Source organism: Kwoniella newhampshirensis, chromosome 12 (assembly GCF_039105145.1).
Source record: "Kwoniella newhampshirensis strain CBS 13917 chromosome 12, whole genome shotgun sequence".
NCBI classification, from domain to species: domain Eukaryota; kingdom Fungi; phylum Basidiomycota; class Tremellomycetes; order Tremellales; family Cryptococcaceae; genus Kwoniella; species Kwoniella newhampshirensis.
Window position 1 is genome coordinate 805,394 of NC_089965.1, and position 18,155 is coordinate 823,548.

Consider the following 18,155-nt stretch of genomic DNA (forward strand, 5'->3'; position numbering starts at 1 on the left):
CGGTTTACCGTGTCGGCCAACAGTCACAGCTTTCATCGACCCTCTGCGTCCGATACGTTGACGTGATGATCCATATCCAGCCAAGGTCTCGAATGACTCAGCTCGATCCTCAAAAAGGTGACACAGAGGATCCGCAGCAAATTCGCCGAATAAGTACCGGGTCGGAGTGGAGGTGGTTGTAACCTGACCTTATAATTTGAACACTTCCAGCAAGGACTCCGCTTGTCGAGTCTTTCGACTTGGCGTCAGGTCAACTCTGCCTGGAACCTATCTCTTCCTCCCATCCCACACGAGTCATCGTGACCAGTCATGGAGTCACAACCCGGCCCTCCACCGCCAGCACATCGACATTCCTCCCACTTCGCAGAGGGCCTACAACCGACAGAACCCATCGAACCGACATTTGCTACGGGCGCCGTGATGATGGCCCATGCTGAACATGGAGACAGCTCTGCGACTGAAGGGAAGAGCCCACTGATCCTCAAGAGACTGAGGAGGGAGATGCCTCTGCCAGGAGTAGTGCAATCTCGCGTGATGTTGTGAGCTGTCTTACTTTGCTTCAATCAGACGACAATGCCTGACCCATTGCGTACGCAGAGGTGTGCTGTTTCTCGTCATGTTCCTCGCTGGCTGGAATGATGCCAGTCAAGGTCCTCTACTGCCCTCTCTGCAAGATTACTATCAGGTAAGTGGGAGCGACTAGTCGATTCCTCTGATGCTAATTGTATCCTTGACCCTCACATTCCAGGTCAACTATCTCGTCAGTGAGTGCACATCTTCTGGACCTCTCGTGCCCATCGCTGATCATGATGCATCGTGCAATCAGTCGCGACCATATGGATCGCCTCGACTGTCGGATTCGTTGCTTCGGGAGTGGCCAACGTTTACATCTCGGACCGATTTGGCTTTGGTATCACTGCTCCGTTTGGCGCTCTCATGGGAGGAATAGCCTATGTTCTCATGTGCTGGGGGCCTCCGTTTCCTCTGTTCGTTATAGCCTTCATCCCTAATGGATTCGGACTGGGTCTACAGGTCAGTCCGCTCTCATCGCTGTCGCTTTCCATTTTGTCAGAGACCTGAAGCTGAAGCCGCATCGACTGCAAAAAGGACGCCCAAGTCAACTCACTCACTACTCGACTTCCAAATGCCATCACCAAGATGTTCCTCATGCACGCGATGTACGGCTTCGGGGCAACCATATCGCCGTTCGTTTCCACAGCCTTCGTCCAACACGTCGATAAAGAGGTGTATTACTACTACGCTGTATCCCTCGGACTAGCTTTGGCCACAGCAGCTTCGTTGATCGTGGTCTTCAGATTCAGGACCGAAGACCAGATCGTAGGTCGTCGAGCTATAGAGGGGCAGGAGATTCCTGTAATCGACGGCGAGAAGACTGGGCGGGAACGTAAACAAGTGCCGATATCTGCGGGGCATGTCGAAGAGGCTGGAGGGAGTTCAGGGAAGATGAAGAGGATATTGCAGACTCCATCTGTCCATTTCATGGCATTTTACATCCTGATATATGTGAGTCGTACAAGAGTGGGGCTAGGGAGACACAATTTCTGGAGCTAACAACGAAGAATTGCGCAGGTCGGAGTAGAAGTGAACATCGGAGGGTGGGCGGTATGTGTGTCTTCCTCTCATGCTGATGAGCTTTTATTGACCAAATCACTATCCCTACTAGACCTCTTTCTTGATTGACGAGAGAGGAGGAAACACCAATGCTGGCTACGTGTCAGCTGGTTATTTTGGTGGTATGTGAGAATTGTGCGTTTGTTGGGGGAAACAGCAATTGAACATAGACTATTCCCAGGCTTGACAATCGGACGAATCATCCTCATTCCGTTGACTCATAAGTTAGGGCATCACCTCTCTGTCTGGGTCTAGTGAGTTTTCGTGGCCTCTGTCTCGTATCTGTATTCATACTGACGTCGACTAACAGTTCCATCGTAACGATCATACTGTCTATTGTGATCTGGGTGAACCATTCCATCGTCGGCAATGCCATCTGCTTCTCTTTCATCGGTGTCTTCCTTGGACCGTTGTATCCTATCGTCATGAACGTGGTGGCGGAAATCATACCTGGTGAACTTCAGGGTGGGAGTATCGGATGGATCGCGAGTTTGGGCCAAGCAGGAAGTGCTATGATGCCTTTGTGAGTGCATATGTCCCCGCAGTCGTGGTGTGGTCGACAGCATGTGGCTTAACACGTCCTGATAGTATTACTGGAGCTATCTCTGAGAGAGTAAGCATGCCCATCGTTTCTGAACACCCGAATGGAGCCATTGACACAACCTGCACGTTTAGTACGGGGTCTGGGTACTTCAACCGATAACGATAGCTTTCACGGGCGCGTCTCTGATATTGTGGTTCTTCGTCACCCGGGCCAGTCCAAGTGATCGATCTTTTTGGCCGAAATGGTCAGAGAAAGAAAACGAAGTCGAAGGATCTCCGGTCGAAGCTCCGACTGAGATCGTCGATGAGAAGTCTCACAGAACGATGTTGGAGTCGGAGCCGTCTAGCCTCGCCTGCGAACGATCGAAACCGATTTCGGTGGCCCCGACATACTCTCTGGACGAGACCGCTACGAAGCGATGAGCGGACCCTCTGGGTCGGATTCCTCCTCGCTCTGTCTTCGCGTGGTGGCGCTCTCATTTCCAATCCTCATGGTCTCATTTTTCTTGGAACCACCTTGTCAACACTGTAATCACTCCCTTTCCCTCGTCAACAAGTATAATCTCTCAGCAATCAGCATATCACCTCGGCTTCCTCTCGAATCGAGTGAATGGACTGTTAGACATTCACATCTCGTTGTACCATTATGATTCGCTATGCATATCAATGTCACGGAGAAATCATCCATGCTTCTACTCTAGACCCGATCCCTTTTCTTCTGCGTCTCTTCTTCCAGAGCTTCTCTCCCGTCCTTCTCCTCATCAAACATGTACATAGGGAGATCCAACAACAACCACTTCTTCACCCACTTCGGGAGGGGTTCATAAACCTCCGGAGGAATGGGGAAGAGTATACTGGTTCTGTTCAAATACGATTTGTAATTTGACCAGATATCGTTGCTAGCATCTTGTCGAGTGAATCCACCCCCATTGGAGTTGGAGTTGGGATCAGGTTGAGGATGAGAGAGTAGGAAATATCTCTTTGAAGTGGGTTTTTCGGCAGTTGGTATCCCCGATAAGAAGAGGAGTAAGAGGATCGTGAATAGAGGTGAGGCGATCGATGCGTATTGAGCTCGTTTGGCCTGCGTAGGGACGGCAGAGTGGAGGGTTGGCGACACTGCTCGGATCGAGTGAGGCGACGATCGATCAGTATGCCTCACCGAGCAAAGAGTGCTTGGGAAATATCTTGACTTCAGGTATGAGACCTCGACTCACGACATAATGCCCAGAGACCCCAATGGAGCGTGATTTCGCCAAAATAGGGAGGATGTCTAAGGACATTGCATTGCACGTTGAGCACCCATTGAACATTGGCCGGCTAGCTGCGAGAAAGCAAGAGCGGGAACGAGGTGCTCACCTCGAGAAATACCATAGGCCCTTGGTGCAGGGTTGACCTTTTGGTGGTTTCGCAGACTTGAAGAGGTACTAGAGCGACAAGCGACCGCGATGTCAGCGTCCTCAATCTCTTCCGTAACTTGATCAACGTTGTGGTTAAGATTGGCTCGATCGCCCTTGACAATCTATGGGCTGCCGAGGACCTACTCACCTTCTGGATATCACCGACTGCCTCCCAGAACAAACCAACGGCGAAAAGGATGACTCCGACTATATCGGCGGCAGTTCCGAAAGAAGTATTTCCACCGCCTCTCGCAGGGTCAGACACGGCGGGTGAATTCAGTATGACTACGGGTAGAGCTGCCAACCAAGTTGACTGTCAGCGAGGGCCAGTATATTAGGGCCAGGATCATTGGCACCCCGCCTGCGTCCGGAGGAGAGGCGGGGGGCGGGGGGCGGGGGTGGTGCACTAGCGGATTGTAGAACAACTTGCGAACAAACGTATTGACACGAGAGCGTTGGACAAAAAGGATACTCACAAACCACCCAAACCCATAAGATCTGACCTGCCCAGAACCCTGCAAATTTGAAGAAATGTGATCTGATATCATCGAATCGAGTATCGCCTGTCCCCCACGTAACGTAAGATTAGCCTCGATCATATTCTTTCCTTGGCCATTGTCCCTGCCCCTTCTCTACCATTCGACGACGACGGAAGCAAGGATGCGGAGGAATCGATGTGGAGATAGCGTCGACTCACTGCCTGTTGTGAGTACTCGGAAAAGAAGAAATCCAGCCAATCGTGTGGCCCAGAGCATCATACAGACGGACGTACTGAGTGTCTGTTCCGTGAGCTGGCGAGCGCTGTGCCCAGAGACCAATGGTGACAGATGACTCACACGATATTACTGCGAGTCAGGCCATGAATCCGATGTGAGCTGCGTTACGCGCAGGAGAAGCACGCTGAGCAAGATACTCACCGAGCATAGAATGCTATTACACAAGGGGTGATCAGCCGTCAAGTCTCCTTCTCTACCGAGAGGTCGAAGCAGGGAGAGGGGTGGGGCGCGAAACACTGCTCACTGTTCCCTGTCAAGAGCGTGATCAGAGCCAATATGAAGAAATTCGATCCTCCCTGCGATAACCTGACTGTCAGCCACACGGCCTTCAAGCATTGATATGGCTGATATGCGCCGACGCCGTCATCACGTACTGTGAAGCTAGGAATCATGGCCGAATCCAGTCAATCGGTCTGGTGTTATCGTGTCGTTGCGACCGTCCCACTCACTCTGTGATCTTGTCAAACTGAAGAATCCCAAATCAAAAGTCCAAAGATGAAGATCAGCATTATGATTTCTTCCCATACTATGATCCACTGCCTCACACCCCACACAGACATGCACATGATCTGGTCTGCTCCAACGAGATGTAGATAGATGGAGGGAAAGATAGAAAGGAGGACGACGGATATGAGATATCACCACTCGACTCACCTGTAATGTCCAGGCAATCGCGAATCCACCCAATTGCCATCCCAGCGTGACGAGCAGTGAGATGGTGAGGTTGTACGAATCGATGATGGTATGCGGCGACATCTTGCGCTGGTCAGACCTCGTATCGTATTTGGTACTGAAGAATTTCTGTACTCCTGGAATTGGTCGTCGTCGTCGTCGAGACGAGACTGAATCGATGTGATTCGACTTGATTTGGTCTGTCTGGGACGATCTGTTCCGAGCCGTCGAGCCGTTGTGAGTGTGGATTGTGATAGGTTGACGAGGGGAGTGATACTGATCATCGATGGGGCCGAGCTCGATCAGCCTCTCGGATCTCGGATCGATGGGACTATATCAACTCTCGTCAAGCGAGTGTGACAGGACAAGATCTACTATCCCTTCTTCACTGTTCTAATCTAAACCTCTAGCAATGTCTCTTCGGGGATGAGTGCCCGACCACCGAGTTGCATCTGTGTGTCATGGTCGACAGGTTCCAACAAGATTATCTCGTGACATGTCGTCACCGTTTCGCGGTCAGTCACCACATGTTAACAATCGATTGGCGCTTCGCGATCGGTCTGTTCAGGCACCATCAATGCATGAATGTTCACTTGCCCCCACTCGCTTCGTGTGACTTATATCTTCATGCACCCTTGCTATATTTATGCTAACGATATGACACCAAAACCTATGCTATTGTACAAATCTTCGCCTAACCTGCATATCCTTCTCCTTCCTCCTCACCCCACATCTCCCCTTCACTCTCTTCCAGCACCTCTTTCTCCTCCAAGACGTAATCGGAACCTCTTGCCGCACTGACAGTTTGTCCCAACATCCCGAACCATCCTCCCAAGTCTTTGATCGTAGGACAGGTCAACCCTAATCCAGCTGCCGCGGCTGCTGCGGCCAATGCAGAGCTGCTTGAAGAGGATGGCAAGGAAGATTTGAGAGATCGTAATGAAGGTGAGATCGCCATCATCCCTCCTTGCACTGAGGTGGAAGGGAGCGTGAAACAATGCGTGATCGGAGACATGGGATTACGAATGGAGCTCGAAACAGGGACGATTGTGACCGAGAACAGAGTCGAGTGACCTGTAGCCGAAGAGTCAGTGCTGTGGTCGACTGTATACGAACGACAGACGTACCTCCCCAACCACTCCAGTCTCTCACCTCCGCTACCTTTCCGATTCCACCCTCAATCTCTGCCAGAACCTTCATGCCCTTCTCACCCTTCTTCTTGCCGGCTCCCACGCCGAACAGCCCCCCTGCCCTCTCCTGTGTGACGTGACCCAGAATCACAAGATCGTCAAAGACCAACATCGTCAAATTCTCCTCCTTCTCCTTCTTCCTGCTCTTACCAGCTGAGCTAGGTGTGGTTGGCCTAGAGTGAGAGAATGAATAAGACGAGGAATGGTCCGCCGAGAAAGAAGAAGTCGAAGAGGGCGACCTCGTGACAGTTGAAGGACGCGATGGCGACGGCGATGCTTGATAATGGTGCTTGTTGACTGAGTTTGAGCGGGATGGCGGACCGTAATATGACGAGTTGGTGGAAGAAACGGAGAACGCTGAAGTCCTTGAAGGAGTAAGAGACGCTGAAAAATCCCAAGGAGAGATTGATGATGCCGCTGTGGAAGGCGCAGAAGAAGATACAGTGGATGAAATCGATCCCCTTGAAGAATGGAAGCTTCCGGCCCGTCCCCGGTTTCCTACAGCTCCGCCGAAAGAAGAAACGAGATCCCTGCCCGGCACGATTCGCACGACTTGTCCCTGCCCGAGCAGCTTTCGACCTCGCTGTGCCAAAGCAAAGCCCTCAGGGAGACCATGCAGTCGAGTCCCTATGGCTTGAAGCTGCTCGAAATCTTCCTCTCGGGCTTTGGTAGCTTGAAGGGTGAGGATGATTGACTCGGTCAAGGAGAGTAAAGAGAGGATATCAGGATGAGCGGGATGAGGATGAGGTGTCACGTCCAGTAAACGCTACCCAGCATTTGTTAGGTTCATTAGATGTGAGAGATAAAGCTAGATGATATGACTTACCTTCAGAAAAAGCGGATACTTTGTCAACCTTTGGACAGGCTTCAATAACATGCTTCCAAGCGACATCGACCCAAGGACTTCCTCCTTCATCTGCATTCTGACAAACTCTCCGAAAACGCTATCTGGATCTCTCACGTTGTCCTCCACGAGTTGAACCACTGCCTCAAACCTCAACAGGTACCTTTCGTGCACATGCAGCATGCTCACCCATCCCTTGAACGTGCTGACGAAGGCACCTACATCGATCGTTTCTGAACGACGTCGCATGTCCCTCTCAGCAGCGGAGATGACACCGTGGGCGTGAGTGATTGACTCTAGGGAGTCGAAAAGATCCGTAATCTTGCCAGGTATCCCAGAGATCCATTCTCCTTGAGGTGTTTTGAGCGGAATTGCGAAGAGACGAAGCACGGTTCGCATCGATTTGATGAAAGCGTGTTCAGTCTCGCACATCTCCCATATGATTTCCTGTCGCTTGACCTCGATAGGACCCTGCGTTTGCATCAAACGGGAATACGTCGCGTCAGAGGACAAAGAAGAACGCCAGGTGGAAGTTGGTGTAGCGGGTAGGACAGGAGATACCGGTTCAAGACATTTACTATAACCCGAACTAGCTACATCGAAGACTTCCCTCCTGGCTCTGGACGCAGGTCGAGGTGGTTCTGGTGTTCTAGAAAGGAGTTCTGAAGAGGAGCGGAGTTGTCGTGGACGACGAGGCGGAGTTAAGCTAGGCTGCTTATTTCGTGATGCTGAGTTTGTCCGTCGCAGAGGTGTGACCTCGACGGCTCGTGGGAAAGGGTATTCCGAAGTGTATTTGGGGGAGGAGAGCTCAGGACTTGCGAAATTCGGTTTGGCCTCGGGCCAACCGTGGGTCTCAGCGATGTCGGGTTCGTTGGCACCTCTTGGTCTGTCGGTTCTGACGTAAGGCAAAGGTGTTGAGATTGGTTGGGCAGGACTGGCCAAGCAGTCATCTTCAGATGAAGAAGACATGACGAAAGATTCAGTAATAGACTCGTCAGAGACTCTGCATTCGTCTTCCTGACTTCCGCAGGCCCAGAAGAAGCCACCTTGCGATTCCTGGGTCTCGTCGGTCAGCTTGAAAGACGGTCCAGGAGAGAAAATGTTGTTTTCTTCTTCCAGAGTCTTCTCTGACAAGCTCCAGGGTTGATTGAAATCAAGGTTGGCGACAAGGCCCCTCAAAGCGCTGAGCCGCCGTTGAGCGGAATCTCGCTTGCGACCTCCCATAGGCGTGTTCTCCCCGAGAGCGACCGTGTATGCCTCGACCGGGTTGATCGAAGTTTGGCTGGGTTCTGAGTCGGATAAGGAGGTGGAATCCGAGGTCTTCGGAAGCTCGAGAGGCTCGGGACGAGGAGTTGAAGATGGAGAGACGGTTACTGTAGAGATTGAATCTCCTGATGGCGAGATACTTCTCGCATATGACGGATGAGGGGGCAGAAGATCGTTTGAAGTATTAGCGCGAGATGAAGGTCGCAAGGAGAGTATGGACGGGGATCGTCTAGCTGAAGGGGCAGGAGATGCTAGAGCAGAGGGAGAGCGACGAGCGGGCCGGGGAGGTGTACTGCATTCGTTTTCGATAGTCAGGTTTATAGAGGGAGCCACAAACGGTGAAGGTCTTCTTTTGTTTGTGTATGTGTGTAATGACGAGTTTGGTGATCTGTCCATACTGATCCCCAATCCAGTGGGGGCAGGCGGAGGCAAACAATCGATCGCACCTTCGTCTGAACTAACGTTCAAGCCGAGACCAATTGCCGACCTTGGACCAGGGACTGAAATTGAGACAGCTCTCGATCGCCTGGCTTCCCGATTGATGACGATCTGAACCTCTTCACCTCCGATACCCGAGTCGATACCAAAAACAACCGGATTGGTTTCGTTCAAGTAATCGATTGGTGTACTTTTCGACCTCAAAGTCTGTGGAGAGGGGGAAGGCATTGTTTGTTCGTCAAGCGGGGTGGGGGTGAGAGCCAAAGCGGGAAGGAGCTTCGTGCTTGACTTTGAGTTTCGTCTGGATCGATTTGGTGGTGGCGGTGGCGTTGAAACGCGTTGAGATGTTGATGATGAAGATGAAGCAGTCGAGGATGATGAGGTAGAACGGGAGATAGGAGAAGAAGTCGCACTTTGTTCACGTACACGTTCATGCGCCACTGGTGAAGCACTAGTGATGCCGAACATTGCGAGATGACGGGAGGGCGATGATGGGAGCGGCGGGACAGGTGGTGGAACGGGAGCAGCCCGATGAGGTGAGAGGACATGTCGGTTCGACCGAGTCATCGATAATGTGGTAGAGTGGTAAGGGGAAGTCTGGTAACGATCCCAAGAGTCGAACAGAACCAAGGCAAGTCAGTACCCGACACATGAATATGTATATGAGAGAATGAGTGTGGTGAGACTGTCCAGTGAACCTACCGGTGTGTCCCATTGCGGCATCGGAGGAGTTTCAATCAGATGGGACGTCCCGTATCCGTGACTGTACGTGGATCGCATGGACACGGACGGCGACCGAGGGTGTCGAAGCGGAGGTGAAGAAAGCTGAGAGGGCATGGTGCGACGATGAGGACGATGAGCGAGCCAAAGTCGAAGTAAGCAGAGACCTGTCTCTGAAGGTGTGTCTGTATTGGACCTAGCTAGATCAGGACAATGGGGAGAGTTGAAATCGAAAGCTTCCTTGTCGAAAGAAGTTTAAATCAAAGTGAAAATGAGCGGCAAGAAATGAGTAGCTGAGCGAAACAGGACCGGAAAGGGGAATGACATGGGAGACCGGTGAGCCTATGTGTATGTTTGAAGTTGAGGCTGAGTGGAGCGAACGTATGCGTCGAGGTAGAAGAGGCGGCACAACAAGCCTAGTCGATAGGAAGTTTGGCGGGATGCGGGAAATCGTCGAGCCAAATCGGACGAGAATTTGGATCCAGACTGGTGAAATTCGCTTGCGATTTCTGTTGATATGGGGATGTTGAGACGACCGCGCGGGCAGCGTTGCTTTTGAGCCTGTCCCCTGAGTCGATTGTGATGATGCTCTTGGAGTGGGAGGAGAGCGAACCGAAGATTCGGAGGGGGGAGTAAAGCGATACCTGCTCGCTTCACGTTCTGAAGATATCCGAAGGTTCCGCCAGTCAAACGATGATGGCGAGCGAGAACTTGGACTGTTGTAGAGGCAGCAATGGGGAAGGGCGACGCCAACGATGACAGCTGATGAGTACAAGGGGTGGCATCCACGATGTTGACCGCCGAATGGATAGGTCTTGCAAGAATTACCTTGCTCTCACGCACTCACAAACAAGTGCCGGCTTTCTTACTTTGGTATTTGTCGAAAGGACCTTCAGGAAGGGCCTTTCCTTCGGTACGACCCCAGTCCACTGGCCCGGAAGTGGTCGTTTAATCGCAGATGAGGGGTATTGGATACTGACGGGTCCAAAGTCCCAATCCTTTTGCCGTTGGGTCCTTTGACACGTCCAGCGTCACAATGTACATCAGAACCGGTTCGGACGGTCAAGATGAGGTGATGATGATAATCGGACCCAAGTAAAGAGAGACAAGGTGAAGGGAAGAAGCTACATCTGCAGGGGAGTCAGAGAGATATTTTGCATTGTACTCGTGCTATTTCCAGTCGACGCGACTTTGGTGTCTGTTGTTCGCACGGCCTCGTGATTTAGAAAGCAGCATCAGCATTGACCACCGCGACGAGACGAGGGGCCCTCCCCCCCGAAAGGCTAGAGCTCAGACCTCTGTCCGAAAGGGAATATGTCGTAGTGAAGAGAACCCCCCCGCCCGCCCTTGTCCGTGACAGGAACGGAATGGATGGACCTTGCGTTTCATGTTCAAAGGGTCTAGAAGATGGGGTCGGGGTCGGGGGTCGGGGATCGCGGCCATGATAGAAATATCATTCTGTGTATTGATAATTCGCCAAGTCCAAGCTGCAGATCTTCTTACACGGATAGCGAACCGTTCCACGATCTATCTGTCATTCCCAGAAACCTAAATTACATTCGTCGTCACAGACGATAATGATCATGTCGGAAATGTTGGTCGGTGCGACAAAACGGCCCATGATTCCAAGCGAAGCGGTCACGGTCAAACGCCGAGCAACGAATTTGCCACCTCATGGTTTCATTCTAGATTCAGTTTGGGTGGAGGAAGGGGAAAATGATCGATGTCCGATGATGAGATATGACGATTGGTAATCCCACCCCACCCCCCGCTCCTGTACGAGGGTACTTATTATTGTATCTTCGTTCCGACTACCACATCTTCTTGACGCAGATAAATGTCATTCACTGCTCTCAGACGTCTCACAACCTTATCATCACACATCAGACCTACCACGAGAACTTTCTCTACCACTCATACCGCCAAACTGGGTTCATCACTTTCCACAAACATCGCCATGAGCAACGAAGTTAAATCTCTCGTCGACAAGACCATCGCCGATAACAAGGTCGTCGTCTTCTCAAAGTCTTACTGTCCCGTGAGTCATGCCATGTGCATTCATCAGCCATGATGGGTGTGATCATCGTTCATGATGAAGCGACTCTGCGTTATTACTTGTTTGCTGACAAACATGATAATACCCTCAGTACTGCAAGAAGGCCAAGTCTTACCTCGCCGAGGACACTAGCGATATCGCTATCCTTGAGTAAGTATGAATTTATGTCTTTACTGTCATCGATGCTGCATACTGATTGTATCACTGTCCACAGGCTTGACGAGCGTGACGATGGCTGTGAGTGACGCTTTTCCCTCCCTCTCATTGCAAATCGCAGTGTTGCTCAACAAGCATGCCGCATCACTACCTGTCTGCCTATGTCAGAGACATGCTGACTAATCTTCATACCTCCCCCAGCCGCCATCCAGGCTTACCTCAAAGAGCTCAATGGTCAGGGTACCGTTCCTCACGTCTACATCAACAAGGAGTTCATTGGTGGATCTTCCGATCTCCTCAAGCTCTCTCACCAGCAGGTCAAGCAGAGGATCGCCGCCTAAGTGCGAGGTGCCGCCTAGTGTGTCGGCTTGACTTTGTGGAGGAGGAGTCAGCGAAGTAGTAGTAGAATAAATAGCAGAAGTCGAGAGCAGGTCACGTATATGCATATTTTGCTAGTGAAGCATCATCACGACGCCTCGATCTCCACCATTCTCGCAAAGTGCGCCAGTACATGAACGCAGAATGTGTAGAAGCTCTGGTGTCTTGGCTGTAACGCAGTAGCTACTGAACCCGAAAAGCCGATAAAGCGGGGTAAAGCGAGACGCAGAAGTAGTGACTACTCCCTACTGCCGGTCCCGACATCCGACCATTCAATATCATTCATCACACGCATCCTTTCTGCCGTTCGTCAAATTGCATTTAAACAACAATAACGTTCTAGTCGACACGGACATACGTTCCCCGACCTGTCTGATCTCCACCTCACTCGGCACTGCTGTTCCATGACGACAGACACACAGCACCTCATGGCAGGACAATAGCCGGTCTGACCATTCTCCTGGTTACAGGTGTAACTGGAAACACCAATTGTTACGAAGATCCTCCATCCATCCAGTCATCATTTGTCACTCAGCTTCTCTTCACCATATTATTCATCCACTTCATGGGTCACTCCATCGTTTCTTGTTCTTCCAAGCAAATAGTGATCGCCACCGGCTCACTTCTCCGTTTCCAGTATACTCTACAGGGAGAAGACACCGACTGGATCTTCCCACTTCCACTCCTCGTAAAAACACAAAGGATTCCTTACCTGCGCCCTTTCCCTCTGTCTTCGTTACTACCTGAACCGTTATCATTCATACTCCGCTGGACTTGCAGTGCGTCTCAAAGTTGCTGCGACTCTCGACTCATCTCTTGATCGGCTCTTCTTCTAGTCCATCGACAGTTTCCGTCAAGCCGCAGAAGCCAGAACTTTTGTCTCAACTCGCCATCTACATTCAAGCTACCATCTCCCCGATCTCCCTCGTCACTTCCCATCATCAAAAGATCAATAGGTCGCTTGTTGTCAGTGAGAGCCACACGCAGGATGTCGTTTCTTCCCACTTCTGGCTCTGTGCCGCTTGTCACAACGAGCGGAAGCGGAGTACAACCCACTAAAGCCGCTTTCTTGGTCAAATTCCCAGAAGATGCTTGGGCGGCTCTGCAGGATGGAGCTGGTAGTGGTGCGGAGGTCTCGATCAGTGTGAATGGAGGGTTGGTGAGTTGCCAAATTCATGATGGATAGCATCCAATATGGCTGCCGCCGAACACATCGCCCGTGCAACTCCCGACCCCTTCTGCAATCGTGTCGCATACCTAGATCATCCAAGCTAAATTCCCGCTGCTAGACTCTCAACATACCCCATCAACCACCATTGAAACTCGAATCACGTTCAACCGGTACCCCATCCGAAATACATGCTTTCACATCCTCACCTAGCCCATCACTATCTCTGACAGCTCTAGCATCTACCCGTCTTTCGGTACCTATGTCGTCCGCATTCACAGCACGAGCTGCCGACAAACTGAAGGCTCAGAACGAGGCGATAGATAGAGAACGCAAGGAACGGGCTGTACGCGTCGAGGGATCTTCGACATCGATGGGGAAAGCGAGAAGTAAACCAGTTGAAAGGTTATCTGCATCGGCTTCAACGACAATGGGAAGGACTCATAGTAGTCCGACGATGGGCACCAGTGCAGCTCCAGCCGTGAATGGAAATTCGGTTACGAGTAATCACACAATGATACCACTGAAGACGAGAGTCATGCAGCTCCTCGCATTGGGTCCTACAAGCGTCGCTGATATAGTGAGGAGGGTTGGTGGTGATGAGCAGAATGTGATGAGGGTGGTCAACGTGGTGAGTAAGAAGCCCCCTCCTTTGGTCCTGTCAGCCCCTCACGCACTCCCTTGTCATCCGCTACTCTCAGCCGACCTCTACTCACAGATTTACATGATGTCTTGCTCAGAACTGATGACAACTGCATAGGTTGGACGCATGACTCCCACCTCTCCGCCGACGTATACTCTCCTTCCCAATCAGTACTCTAAAATCAAGCTCGGTCCAGGTCAGTGGAAATATACCTACGCAGAACGGCAACAAGTGATACGATTAGCTCGGGAAGCATTCGATGAGCTTGGTCTTCCGGAGGACGCGGAAGAGAGACTAGAATTGGACCGCAAAGAGCAAGAGGCGATAAACGGTTATCAGAGTAGTGCAGGATCTGTATCCTCCGGAGAAGGGGAGAAGCCTCTTGCAGCTCTGTCCGGTCTCACAACCGCTCCACCGTCACACACAGCAGTCGCGACAGTTGCGGTCGCTGAAGCAAGTACGAAAACGGTGAAGCGAACGCAATCACCTGCACCGGGTGCTGCGAAATCGAAGGCCACGAATGGTACAGGAGCATCGAAGAAATCCGCTCCTCAGAGCAAGATTGCCAAAGAACGAGCAAAGTTCTTAGCGGAGCAAAAAAGATCGACCAGTTTGCCAAATGTGAAAGGGGTGGAAGGCACAGCTAGTCCGAGAGTTACTCCACTTAAAGGCTTGCAAAGCCCGAAGGAGGAGAAGAATGGCAAACGCAAGCGGGACGAGATTGACAAGGAAGGCGCGATGAGACGAAGAGCATCTTACGAATATTCATCAGACGAGGAGGAACCTGCACGTGGGAGACTGGCGGCAAACAGTGCCATGAAAGGGGGGAGCTCTCTTGGGGAGCAGAACAAGGAAAGCGTTCTCAGTGGGGGATATAAGATCCCGAAGAAGGGCAAGGTCACGACAGCGTCTTCGCCTATCAAGCCGCCAAAAGATATAGATTACTCCTCGGATGATAGCGAAGAGGGAGAGATCCGAGGCCGACCGCAAGCGAAAACAGCCCTCACGTCCAGTGCACCAAACGGAAAGCGACATGCTCCGCCACCATTGGAACTCGGTTCGAAGGTTAAAGACTCGAGCATTTCTCAGACACGAGAAAAAGTGACAGCGTCACTACCGGTCCCGCCTCAGTCAGCTCCTATCATTCGATCCACTTCGTATCCTGGTTCGGTTTCGCGATCAGTCTCTGATTCAGCGTCTGGCTCTAGATCCGATAGAGGCAGCAGCAATCCTGATCCTGAAGCCCTTCGCGATCGATACGAGGAGCTTTTCCCGGCATATCAGCAGTTGACGAAGAAGCTGATCAAGGTCCATCAAGCTGCAGAGAGCGGTTTGGACGTAGGTATCGGAGAAGAAGGAGTGGGGGTGATGGTCAGGAAGTGGGAGAGATGGCACAAGGAGTTGGCGGAGATCAGAAGGTGGTTTGGGGAGAAGTGAGGTGATCAGCGAGCTTGGTCATCGGGCTGGCTTCGCGATGAAAAGGAAGGGGAAAGAGTCAGAGGAAAAGCTGTGACACTAGATGCGAATCGATAGCATATTTACATATCTGTGTCGAGATCTGGGAATCTAGGCATCAGGAGATAATACTGCTGATGTCGATAATATTAGAGCGGCTACGTATGTTCTGCACCGCTTCCATGCGATGTGAATGACAGTATGTTCCCCAAACGAGCTTCGCCTCAAGCTGAGTGGGATGTGGATACCGCCCTCATACGGATCTACTCAGACAGCGACTATGAGCGTGGATCCATCCATAACCGGGTCTCGTTCTGTGCGTGTTTTTAAGGAATCGTTTGGTTTGTCACCTGGTTGAGTAGATGACGTCACGTTTCTCCAGATCCCTTTGTTTGGCTCTCTGATTGGTGCCGTAACCCGCAGCTATTTTTACATCTTTTTTGCTTTTGGTGTCCCGGTCGCTTTCACATCATCCATCACAAAGGGACAATTGATTCTGTCCAGAGCAGATCCAGATCATATCCATCCATGCTTGAGATATTCAACCTTTAGTTGACAACTCTCTACCTCAGTCTTCTGTCCATCGTCGCTCAAAACATAACCGACCACTCGTTTCAGAACCGACCATGGGCTCTGATAACGAGAAACAACCCGAGGGGGGCTACGATTCTACCCGACTCCCACCCTCTTCCTCGCCGACATACACCGTCCGAATCACCTTTCATCGAGCATCCAACCTGCCCGTGGCAGATCTCAGCGACGGCTCAGCTGACCCCTTCATTCTCGCCCAACTGACGACCTCCCACAAACCTCGTCACGACCAAGACCCATACCTGCGTTATCGCAGTAAAACAGTGCAGAAAACTCTGGAACCGGAATGGAACTCTTCGTGGACGGTGGCGGGGATCCCTTCAAGTGGATTCAAGCTGGATGCGAGGATCTATGACGAGGACCCAGAAGATCATGATGATAGATTGGGTAAAGTGGAGTACGAGTCGGGAAAGATTGACGATGCGGGATTCAAAGGGGTCAAGGAGCAGGCGTTCAAGGTGAAGAAGACGGGCGCGGATCTGAAAGCCTACGGGATGAGATGGATCTGTATGGGGTTCCATAAGGACCTGAAACTACATGCGGAATTGGTGATGAGCGTGGAGGTTCTGGGTAAGACTGAAGAAGAAAAGGACGGAGAGAAAGAGCAGAAAGGGAGAAATTCGGGGAAGGCTTATACGGTCAATGGGTTTTGGTGGAAACATTATAGTCCGATGATAGGTAGATTGGCGGGAACAAAAGGTAAAGATTCAAAAGGTGCAGAGAAGTACGAGTGAGTGGGTTCGTACCATTCCACCTATAAAAAGTTGAGGAGGTTGTCTCTCTGTTTTCTGTATATCCGTCTGGCTGCCCTATTTGCCTATCTGACCCTCTGGCCAATGCTAACACATCTTCTTCCAGCTTCGAAGCGAACGAGATCCAACTACAAGGACCTGTCCCCGACGAGCTCTACCATCGTTATGTCGATTTTAAACCGTTCGTCTCTGGGATGTTCACCGGGACAGGTCTCAGAGGTCGACTCCTCCATAAAGCGCTACATCACCAGCACGAACGAATCTACAACTTCAACAGACAAACGGAATACGGAGAGTTCCCCGACGGACCGGGCAAAGAGATGACGCTCAAGTTCCTGGATATGGTCCATTATGATCAAGGAGGACGGATCTTTACCTTTGTGATCACCCTGGATGGGATGTTCAGGTTCACGGAGACTGGCAAGGAATTCGGGATCGATCTGTTGTCGAAACATACAATGCACTCGGACGTGAATGTGAGTAAGGACTGTTTAACCCTGAGCGTGTCTCCTTCTGGCCGGATGCGACCTGATATCTATGATGTCCTCTCCTACCATTCCGTTGCCAGCTCTATCGAGGATATCATCCAGGTAGAGCTGTGTCAATGCAATGCTTCCAGCGGCTGCGATCTTTTTGCCCCTTTCACTGTTGACAAGCCACAACACCACAGATCTACATCGCCTGGTCCGGGGAATTCCTCATCCGTCGACTAGAACATCCTGACAAATCCCCTTCCGATCCTGATCAACACACCCACCCTGCCGACCCTATCGCTGGCGGTCCACCCAAATCCGCCCCGCCCAAAGATCCCGCAGCGTACGAAATGATCATCGACAACGATTCCGGCACCTATCGCCCGAATGCGAAACTCATACCTGTATTCAAGAAGTTCCTGGAGAGACAATTCCCAGGCATGAAGGTCACCGTGATGAATTGTACGGACGATAAATTGAGCAAGATCAAGGAAGATCAGAAGAGGACGAAAGGGAAAGAAGGAGAAGGGATGGTCGTTGGACAAGGGAGTACATCCTCACTCGCAGATGGAGATGGGGGAAGCATCTCTTCTTCTGATGAGGATGAATTGGAAGAGAGAGCCAATATGGTCAACGAAGATAGAGAGGGTAATGGCGGAGGTAGTAATGGGATGATGGGACATCTGGATAAAGGGGTGGATGCGGTGGAGAAACCGAAAGAGACGATGAAAGGTGTGATGGGGATGGGGAAAGGGAAAGAGGAGAGGGAAAGGGCGGAAGAGAAGGAAGATCAGCTTTGAGAGGGATGGCGGATGACTGTTGGCTCTGAGAGCGAAGTGAGGGTCGTGTCCAATTTACTCATATCTATAATACCGAGCTGTGTTTTTCTGTCCCGCAATACGTGCTGATTGAGCCACGTCAACATAATTAGTCAGCTTTTCAACGAGGTGATGCATCCTATGTATCCTGCACTGCTGATGGCTCCAACAAGGAGTCAATTGGCAA

At 51.2% G+C, this 18,155-nt stretch overlaps 7 protein-coding genes across 7 annotated transcripts; 4 read left to right on the top strand and 3 right to left on the bottom strand.

Annotated features, from left to right (window-relative positions):
* Positions 1-309: 309 nt before the first annotated feature.
* IAR55_005867 (uncharacterized protein) lies at positions 310-2,598 on the top strand (the record flags this gene model as incomplete). Its single annotated transcript, XM_066948956.1, has 11 exons — positions 310-539; positions 598-685; positions 749-764; positions 827-1,032; positions 1,108-1,524; positions 1,591-1,623; positions 1,685-1,754; positions 1,814-1,886; positions 1,943-2,155; positions 2,221-2,245; positions 2,308-2,598. 11 exons carry the CDS (start codon positions 310-312, stop codon positions 2,596-2,598), a joined length of 1,662 nt encoding a protein of 553 aa, XP_066800729.1.
* A 274-nt stretch (positions 2,599-2,872) lies between these two features.
* IAR55_005868 (uncharacterized protein) lies at positions 2,873-4,327 on the bottom strand (the record flags this gene model as incomplete). Its single annotated transcript, XM_066948957.1, has 6 exons — positions 2,873-3,291; positions 3,390-3,445; positions 3,532-3,599; positions 3,721-3,869; positions 4,049-4,135; positions 4,270-4,327. 6 exons carry the CDS (start codon positions 4,325-4,327, stop codon positions 2,873-2,875), a joined length of 837 nt encoding a protein of 278 aa, XP_066800730.1.
* Positions 4,328-4,404: 77 nt separating this feature from the next.
* IAR55_005869 (uncharacterized protein) lies at positions 4,405-5,104 on the bottom strand (the record flags this gene model as incomplete). The annotated part of the gene is made up of 5 exons (XM_066948958.1): positions 4,405-4,417; positions 4,490-4,502; positions 4,593-4,729; positions 4,798-4,814; positions 5,003-5,104. The coding sequence occupies 5 exons, from the start codon at positions 5,102-5,104 to the stop codon at positions 4,405-4,407; spliced, it is 282 nt and encodes a 93-aa protein (XP_066800731.1).
* Positions 5,105-5,714: 610 nt separating this feature from the next.
* On the bottom strand, positions 5,715-9,595 carry IAR55_005870 (uncharacterized protein; the record flags this gene model as incomplete). Its single annotated transcript, XM_066948959.1, has 4 exons — positions 5,715-6,094; positions 6,148-6,976; positions 7,037-9,355; positions 9,461-9,595. The coding sequence occupies 4 exons, from the start codon at positions 9,593-9,595 to the stop codon at positions 5,715-5,717; spliced, it is 3,663 nt and encodes a 1,220-aa protein (XP_066800732.1).
* A 1,720-nt stretch (positions 9,596-11,315) lies between these two features.
* On the top strand, positions 11,316-12,031 carry IAR55_005871 (glutaredoxin; the record flags this gene model as incomplete). Its single annotated transcript, XM_066948960.1, has 4 exons — positions 11,316-11,516; positions 11,626-11,684; positions 11,749-11,771; positions 11,892-12,031. 4 exons carry the CDS (start codon positions 11,316-11,318, stop codon positions 12,029-12,031), a joined length of 423 nt encoding a protein of 140 aa, XP_066800733.1.
* A 1,025-nt stretch (positions 12,032-13,056) lies between these two features.
* Positions 13,057-15,316, top strand: IAR55_005872 (uncharacterized protein; the record flags this gene model as incomplete). The annotated part of the gene is made up of 3 exons (XM_066948961.1): positions 13,057-13,227; positions 13,358-13,867; positions 13,997-15,316. 3 exons carry the CDS (start codon positions 13,057-13,059, stop codon positions 15,314-15,316), a joined length of 2,001 nt encoding a protein of 666 aa, XP_066800734.1.
* Positions 15,317-15,960: 644 nt separating this feature from the next.
* IAR55_005873 (uncharacterized protein) lies at positions 15,961-17,950 on the top strand (the record flags this gene model as incomplete). The annotated part of the gene is made up of 3 exons (XM_066948962.1): positions 15,961-16,655; positions 16,784-17,153; positions 17,348-17,950. The coding sequence occupies 3 exons, from the start codon at positions 15,961-15,963 to the stop codon at positions 17,948-17,950; spliced, it is 1,668 nt and encodes a 555-aa protein (XP_066800735.1).
* Between the last annotated feature and the right edge of the window lie 205 nt (positions 17,951-18,155).